The sequence below is a fragment of the Natator depressus genome, chromosome 11, assembly GCF_965152275.1.
Source record: "Natator depressus isolate rNatDep1 chromosome 11, rNatDep2.hap1, whole genome shotgun sequence".
Lineage (NCBI taxonomy): Eukaryota > Metazoa > Chordata > Testudines > Cheloniidae > Natator > Natator depressus.
The window spans coordinates 78,870,641-78,879,839 of NC_134244.1; the positions used below are offsets into that span (position 1 = coordinate 78,870,641).

At 41.2% G+C, this 9,199-nt stretch overlaps 1 protein-coding gene across 1 annotated transcript; it reads right to left on the reverse strand.

Moving 5' to 3' along the window:
- Positions 1–527: 527 nt before the first annotated feature.
- On the reverse strand, positions 528–8,172 carry LOC141996311 (anterior gradient protein 1-like). The gene is made up of 7 exons (XM_074968291.1): positions 8,104–8,172; positions 7,176–7,322; positions 5,546–5,609; positions 4,554–4,606; positions 2,842–2,918; positions 2,245–2,308; positions 528–619 (listed from the first exon to the last, which is right to left on the reverse strand). Exons 2-7 carry the CDS (start codon positions 7,315–7,317, stop codon positions 528–530), a joined length of 492 nt encoding a protein of 163 aa, XP_074824392.1. The 5' UTR covers positions 7,318–7,322; positions 8,104–8,172.
- Positions 8,173–9,199: the final 1,027 nt, after the last annotated feature.

Below are 9,199 nucleotides of genomic sequence, written 5' to 3' on the forward strand. Positions count from 1 at the left end.
CAGAAGGCAGAGAGAGAACCCAAAATACAACTTTAAAGACCTCGTGGTTTTTTAAGGGGCAGTCTCATTATATTAACACTCAGGATTGGTAATATTGCAAGTGGGAATCGTTATCCACTTTAGTGACTTAGGTGATAGAAATTTCAAACTGAGTCAATTTCAAACTAATACTGAAATTTGCAAAAACCTTGAACGCAAGCAGGTAAGCTGCCGTGGCCCGCACAGTCTATGACCTCTCTAGAACCAGCTTCCTGAGGAAGTTTTCAGAGGTTCAGATAGTGTCAGGGAAGTTGTCAGAAATAAACAGCTCAGCTTTCCAGCAATACTCAAAGGCACTTGTTCCCATTGAGGGTTAATGAACAAAGCAAACATAATATTTCGAAAACAAGCTGTTTGAGAGGACGTTCCATTAAAATAGGTCCCTTTTCAAAAATTAAACTCTTAAATCCTTATTTCTTTATAAATACCATGTCTTGTTATAAGCTTGAGATGAAACTAACACTGTTTCATGTAAAATGTTGCTTATTTCACTCACAGTTTGAAATATCTTCTGGTTCATATGCATACATTTTGTTCTTATACTTTCCTGTCAGATCGGCTCGAACTGTCATAGAGGGATCTTTAGGAGGGGAAAAGTCCAAAATGTTAGCAATGGAGGTCTTTAGGAAGGAGCAGTGCTGCTTAATTTTGGGGGGTGGGTGGGGGTGGAGGGAGGAGAGGGGAGAGATTCAAGCCTTTAAAAACGGTGTTCATTAGCACAGCACTCTGATGCTGTGTTTAGGCTAGGGTTTCTCAGGGAAAAGTTTTTGGTGGCCTCAGAGTGCAGCCACGAACTCTTGCCGGTGGCCGCTCTCACACTTTTTCCTAAAATACTTAATTAGCTTTAGGAAAGCCAAATAAATATGCACACATTCACATCCAAATGATTGAAATTTATTTATTGCTGGCTAGTAAGTCTGTTGTGAAAAGTGATATTAATAAACATACAAGTATCACTTTTCACAGCAGACTTAATGAGCCCTGGCAGGCCTTGGGACAAATTAAGCCCTGGATGGAGGGTTGGGGGAGGCAGTGTGGGGCTGGAGCCTGAAGTCCTGGGCCCAGAGCCCGAAGCCCCATGGCCGGAGGACAGGGTCCAGGGACAGAGCCTGAAGCCATTTGGCCGGAGCCTGGGGCCTACCACTGTGCAGCCAGAACCCAGGACTGGAGCCTGAAGCTTTGCAGCCAGAGCTTGCTGCCCTGCTACCCGAGGGCTGAAACCCAAAGCCTGGGAAGGTGGGGAACTCACTGGCTGCCTGCTCCTACAATATTCTGCTCCAGGTGACTCCACATGGGGGCAGGGCCCAACCCTGCTGCTGGCCCCAGTAACCAACACCAGCGTGGTACATCCAGGAGCAACAGGGAGGGGGAGGGATTTCTACTTTGCCCTCCCCCCCTTCACAGCCCAGGAAGCTGTGGCTGCAAGTAAAGCCCCTGGTAGCCACATCTGAGAAACACTTTAGGCTAACAGCCCTGTGGATCTCAGAGCTTAATCTCTGCCTTAGATTGGCTCTTGGACAATAAACTGGTTAGATGCATCTGAACTGCCATTCTGAGCTTAGTAATGACGCCAGGTACGTGTGGTCATTAAAAAGGGTCGGTCTTTGTCCCATTCATGCCCAACAATCTCACATTGGGTTTCCCCTGGAACTATTGCTTATGAGGCTAGACCCTGTCCCTGGGAAGCCCAATGAATCCTTAATAAATATTCAGATATAGGCAGAGAGTCTAATGCTTATCTATTTTCACACACTACAGCATGGTGCCACGTTGGGTCTGTATCATGTGTGTATATAGGACCAGCTCCTTAATTGGTATAAGTTGGTATGTTGATGTCAGTGGTGCTACACTGATTTATACCAACTGAGGATTTGGCCCATGGTGGCCAACATTTAAATAAGGTGACTACTGATTTTTGGGTGGCCAACTGTACACCTTAAAGGAGCCCAATTTTCAGACAGTGCTGAGCAGCCATCCTCTGAAAAGCAAATCTTTTTTAAATGTCTCAGGTTAGGCAAGAAAAATCACTAACCACTTTTTCAAGTCTTGGTCGTAATGTCCTGCAGCTTTAAAAACCAAACCTTAACTATTTAAGTATAACTTGGAGAAATGTGGGTTTCCTGCTGACCAAGCAAGAAATCTGTGCTACACATCACACAAGGCAATTGTTCCATTTTGATTATCACAAAGAATTGGGAAGCTCACCAACAAAGAGGATCCTAGGGACATAGTGGCCATCAGGGGCCAGGTTGTCATCTGTGCTCGAATGCTGAAAGAAAGTTAATTTTTTTTGTGATAGGTCATTATCAGAACAGCTGTCACATCAGTCAAAGCAACAGAAATGGAACAAACTAATCAGTCATCTTTATTTCGCTTCAAGTACAATTTGTGGGGTGGTCTATGGAGTCTCCCTCCTCCCCCTGCATATAACACAGCACCAATAGTTACATAGGGCTTGCTGTGTTGGATCAGAACAAGGTCCCACTCAATTCAGTATTCTGTTACTGACCGTGACCTGCTGATAGAGGTCCTAAGAAACCTAAGAAAACTATCTGAGACTAGATAACATAAATATATCTGGATTTGAGAGTAGTAATGTTTCTGTCTTCTCCTCCTAAAAAAAGGAATTTTAACCAAACCCTGTTGTGGGTTTCCAGCAACTTGGAAACCGGATATTTGAATGAAAATAAAATAATTAATAAAAAAGCCCAAAGAAGTAAATTTCTGATTTGTTATTAAGACTCTTTATTCTGCTTCCCATCATATATTTTGATAATTATGACTTTTAAATTATGATCTTACCACCAGATTAAGCATAATAAAATCCTCTTGAGCCATCTTTTGGATCTCTGGGCTGGAAACAAAAGCTTTCTTTAAAGCTAAAAACAAACAAAAATAATTTAGGTGGGGAATTTGATCTGCAGCTCACTGTTTTCCACTCCGGTGTATGTTTTATATCCACTTACAGTGTTCCTAAAACCATCAATTTATGGTTAACATCTTCAGACTATCACATGCACATGTTAGATAAGGCTTGGATAATTCAGGTCTAATAAACTAAGCAGCAGAAAAAAAGATCTGTTGTTTGCCTGTGAAGCTAGTTGCTGCTTGATGTGATGTAAAATAGTTCATTCCCTTTGTGGGACTCAATCATAAATCTAACTTGACTTCCTCCAGTAGTCACTGGCATTACAAGACAGAATAGGAATCATGCATGTATGTATGTTTTATGCTGCATAGAACTAAAACCACTATAATAACAAATACTTAAAATGTTGCAGGAAATACTGAGGTCAGAATTTACATGTGATCCTCAATTTGTTCTGAATGACCTACAGTGGGATGAAAATCTAATAGAGCAGTGAATCTTCTCAGCTTTTCTTTGGCAAAAAAGGATCTTCCTAGATAATGGAAAGGTACCAATATTCCCTTTGGAATGACTGACTGGTTTATAAATATAAATGGCCTTGAAGGCTCGAAGGTCCTGTCTTAAAATGCCACACCAGACTGCGGTCTCAGGCCTTATGGTGGCATTATAGAGCAATTAGAAGTCACTGCACTTCTAAGAGATGCCATCCTACAGATGAGATGTTACATTGGGAGAGAAGTCCCATCTAAAGTTATTCTAGATGTTTTAGACCACGTTGATTAGAGAATGGCTGTTGCAGGTCATTGACAAGTCACTTCTTTACCAATATCTAACTCATCCCATTTTCAGAATACCATAAGCATGAAGGTCCCTTTATCAATAATAAAAATAATTAGAGGTGGCGCAGCTAGCGATGCCTGTAATTAAGGTTGCATGACACTTGCCATTCTGGCCCTGTTCTGTACTTGCTTATTATTTTGCCAAACTTCAGCTGTTAGGGCTGAAATTTCTCATGCTAATTGTGAATTGAGGAGCCAGAGCTCTGCTGGACCACCTCTCTGCGCAGAGATGGGAAAGCACAGGGAGAGAACACACCAAACACGCAAGCCAACTAACAACATCACGGTTGCAAAGTCAAACACTCCAAAGTTAGGAAATGCCCGAATTAATATTTTTGCCCCCTTGTCCCATATGTGATGATGCAATCTTTAATGATATGATGACATACTGTTTTTGTAATGTTGTATATACTACATAACTATGAAACAAATAACAGAATATCTGAGCCCTTTTTCTGATAAAATTATAATCCCTGATTAATATAAATTGAGCTTTACCCTGGCTGGGTCTGGGTGAAAGAAGATGCAATGACTTCATGTCCCTTGTCAGTGTCCTCTGAGGAAGTTTAGGTGCCAAGGCTATTTTGGATGCTGATCCAAAAAGCTAACAGGTTTACCCTCCATAAACAGTGCCTCAGCCACTGAAGTTTTGACCTAAAGCAGGTTGCTAAAAAGGTGTTATGGACCTTTTATTCCATACTCTTATCTATAAGCCAAGCAGAGTTTATTGCTCCTGTTCTGGAGGATGTTTCAGGAGGTCTTAGAAGGGGTTCAGATTGATTTAGAAGGGTTTCCTTTTTTTTCACCTTTGCTATAAGGGCATTCTTCTAAGTGGTGGATGACCATCAGAGGTTTCTTGCTAAAAGAACATGAAAAAGGTGGCATGTCAGATCATTTATAGAAAACACTAACATATAAGCAACTATGTTGTTACAGGGCTATAATTGCATTGGGGTTCTGATGCTGCTAAAAACCACATCCAGGAACTATGAGAAGAGCTTGGTTGGTTTGTCAGTGGATCTTCCAAGCATACTTCCCATACTAAGGTTTTGTGCATTGCATAGCTGTTATAAGTGGAATGTCCCTTCATATTCCAAGTCACAACAATATGGCTATTCGATCATATGGCTGCGATGATATACAAAGAAAGGATTATGTACAAGGGTTCTAGTGAAACCGTAACACGCAAATGAAGTTTAATGAAACCAGGATGGAACTACATTCCTATAACTCTCTTCAGCCTGATTGATTTTATAGTATAGAAGTCCAAGACTTTTGAAGCATGAAAGCTTTCAGTTAGAGCAGCAACTGTATTAAAATTAATCTGATAAATACTGTGGACCCAATCCTGCAAGGTGCCCATCTCCTGGGAGGTCACCTCCCACCGAAGTTCTATTCAGCTGTTCTTTAAATCAACAGGATTGAAAGGCACTTGTCATCTTGGAGAATCAGGCTTGTACAAGGAAAACAAAGACGAGTCTTTGTCAGGGTGTCAAATGACATAAGTGGAACTGTAGTTCCTAGAATGTTCATGAGCTTTAGTTTTTCCAAAGCCGCTGTGGGCAGGGGTTGCTTTTTACAATATATTGGTACAGTGCCTAGCTTCAATGGAGTATCAGTTCTGAGTAGGGCTCGCTCACTGCTGGAATACAAATCAACCATAACACAATCATAGTCAATGGTTTTAGCATCATATTACCACATTTTGCCTATTTAAACAATAGCTTCTTGTAGAATTATCACCAGTGTCCCTAAGTAAACCCTTTTATGATGCAGCAAAAGAATAACTAAAGATTACCTGTTTCTTGATATAGCTAAAGCTTCTTCATATGTCTGAACCCATTCAATTTCATCACCCCATCCTATAGAGAAGATAGATTGATTAATTTCTTTTGTGTACAAATGGTACAGTTGATCTCTGGAGCAGGTGGATGTCCACACTTTGCTGACCAATGTCGCCAAAGGCTAAATGTTGTCTACTACTCATCACTCCTGTTATCCAGGACAAAGGGGAATGAAGAACTTGGAATCTCTCTGGGGGGTGAAGCTTGGAAATAAAAGTTTGGAACCACATAAAATGCATTTAAGCTCTGCCCAGTCTATGTCTTACCTGCAGAGTATTGAACAATTTCCACCAGACACCTGGTAGACTACGGGATAGGAAAGTTACTCTTCTACAGATGCAGCCACTCACGTGCTTCACTAACACACATGCTTTTGTTCTACTAGATGATGCCTCCAGGTGGACACTCATCTGTACTCCCTTTTCACAAGCACTAAACTATTTCATTATCCCTTCATTTAAAACATCTCCTTTCATGGAGGATGGCCCCATTCTATACATCTTTTTCTTTATCCACACTACAATAATGAACCCATTTACTTAGCATACAATGGGTATAGGAACAAGAGTTGCCACAATTCATAAATGCCTTCCAATCTCTTCCTTGTCTCCTTTTTTGTAATAATCCTTTTTTTTCCTCTGTATGTGTCTATGTGAAGACTGGGACCTTTGTGGTCTTACTAGATTTACTCATTTTCTTGATAAGACCAGTCAGATATATGCCTTTGATCAATTATATGACAATTACCCAAATATACATTATTTCAATATTTCCAAACGTCTACATTTTACAGGACAGTTGTGCTTTAGTGATTAGATACACACCAACTTTGAAGAACATTTAAGAAATCTAACAACAGAAGCAGGTTATCAAAAATCTACACAATACTTTTCAAAACTGATGACTTCCACTCTACAAATATTGCTGTCCTCCCCCCTGGTCTCCGGTCTTGTGCCTAGCCCCTAGGAAGGAAAGATGCTGCCCTGACTCTCAGCAGAGGAGCAGCTCAGGAAAGGAAGAGTGGAGCTGGCTGCAGTCAGGAGCCATAGCTGCGGATGTCTGCCTGCCAAGATGGGCAGGAGGGGATGGCACAAGTGAACCTGCTGGCAGAAGGCTACATTTGCTTCCTGCCTACATGGAGTTTAACCTCTAAGTAGTGGATTGGCAGCCAGCAGGATGGGCAGGGTGAGCAACTTCAGACTCCCCTCCCTCCCCTTCATAGCCCATCTAGATTTGGGTCTGCAAGCACTGTAGTCCCATACAAGCTGAAAGCTGGGGAAGATATCCCAACCTCCCCAAGGGCCAGAGGCAGGATTTATTGGCCTTCAGGGCCCAATCAAAGTTCACCTCTTTAAGTAATGGTTTGGGACTATATTTCTGAATGTCAGTGAGGGAAGGTCTCCCAGCCACTGACTGTAAATATTGGGAAGCAACAGAAGTCATTTGACTACCTGGGTGCATGGGTGATATTCATGTTTATACATTATTTTTGCTAAGGTAAGATGCCCAGAAGTTATGTAGATGGGCATCACATGGAAATGCTAATACAGGTAAATACTGTGCTCAGAGACTTCACCATCTCACCTCGGGAGAGAGTTTGAGGCATCCTTATCCGCGTGACGTTCTCCTCCTCCTCCTGCTCAGGGACCTTCTGTAGTTTTCTCTGGGCAGCTACCACCAGGGCATTGCAGAGGAGGAGAGAACACAGTAACTGAAAGGAGTGCATGTTTTCTGGAAAGTAAATTCAGAAGTGTCTAGTGTTAAGAGAGAAAATCTTTAGACAGCTTCTGCATAAGACAATACAACTTTGAAATGCCTATAAGCCATGTCTCATGGACACCTCACTTCAGCAGAAGTTACTCAAGAAGCATTGTTTCTGGTCAGAGCACCTTGTTTCCTTATTGTGGGAGCAAGCAATTATGAATAACTCAACAGGATCTTGGGTCTCCATCTATACTGAGCCACGGGATCTTGGACTTTAGCGATCCACTCAAGAAAACTAGAGGAGCTTTCCTGCATTGACAGACATTTCTACATATCTTATTACAACTGCACCTCTGAATTTTTTCTTTCACTTGGAGGTCAAAAGTGTCCAACCTCATTGCCTAAAAATAGGCTTCCAAGTCCACTTTAATTAAAGTGGCCTGGTTTTCAGAGGTGTGCTGGTCACTTGTGTGCTGGGGTTGCTCAGCAGCTCTGAACACAAGACTTTCTATTCATATGCTTGTAGCCAAAAATGAATCAGCTACATTTGACAATGTTGGTTTGACATTGCTTCATGGATCCGTGTTGTCAGATACCCCAGCAACAATCCTTTACAGCTCTTGAAATAATTTTTTTTACAGATTTTTACTTATTTTAATTTCTTTGTTACAGTTTTTAACCTACAGAATAGCAATGACAGCTGTAGGAACTTCAGCAAGGAGCACACGTACAGCTTGGAAAGGAAATGCATATCCTTTTCAGGAAAAAGACAGTCCTATAAAAATGCATCTTAGAATGATTTTCTCACCTGGAATCTTAGGCTGAGGTCTCGGAGCAGAGAGTGAAAATGCACCTCTTCCAGTTACTCATCTGCAGTAGGAATAAGTAAGCTAACAGCTATTTATACCCCTGTATTTGCTCAGTTAGTGAGGATGAATGTCAACTGAAATTCCAGGATATCCTGCTCCTGACAAAGCGCAGAACAACCTTTCTACAATAGCTTTCTTTTAATCAACACAGCCGTGTGCTTGGTTTTAATCATGGGATAATGATTAATGAAAGTATTCACTATAGTGTTTATACTAGACACACCTTCGTCTATCATATTTGCTTCCCTAAGTATGGGCTATGTGTTTCTAAGCCACGAGCTGGTCTAAGATTTTGGTCTAAATGCATATGAAAAGTTTATTAAGAGGAAGTCACATATGTAATTTCTTTTTTTAGTTTCATAAATTCTTCCAAAGAGTTAGTGTCATTTCTGTTCAAATCCACTTGAATAACTTTTTCAATGGATATTGTTTGTTAGCATTCTGCAGCATCTCAAAGGTGCCTTATAATGTAATCAATTCTGTTTTCATTTTTGTATATTACCATAGCTTCAGCTACACAGGACTGAATTACCGTAGAATGGCTAACTCTCTGCATCAGCCTGGTTGGCTGTGTCAGTAAACTCTCACAACTACTGTAGATTGTAAGGATAGTGCGTGGAAAGCATCTAGCCTCTCTTTTGACATCCATTGTAACCCATTAGACCAGCTGTCCATGCCCACAATGTACTTTCATTTACAAACGTCTTTAGTTTAAGGTGCTTTAGAAGAGATTAATTATTAAGGAAAATAAGCTACCACAATGTGAAGGGCAAAATCCTGTTGTGAACTGAACCATGTTGAAGCCATAGAAAACAGCAGTATGATAAAAGAGCTGATCCAGGGGAAGAGCAGTAAATGAATGGGATAATCTAGGTGGTAGCATGAAGATTAGTGTTACAATACAAACCGGGGTCCTGTAATGTCATAAACGAGGGGTGGCTAAACTTACTGACCCTCTGAGCTGCATATGATAATCTTCAGAAGTTCGAGAGCTGCAAGACACGAACAATCTGCCCTGCAGGGCGGTGCCTGACC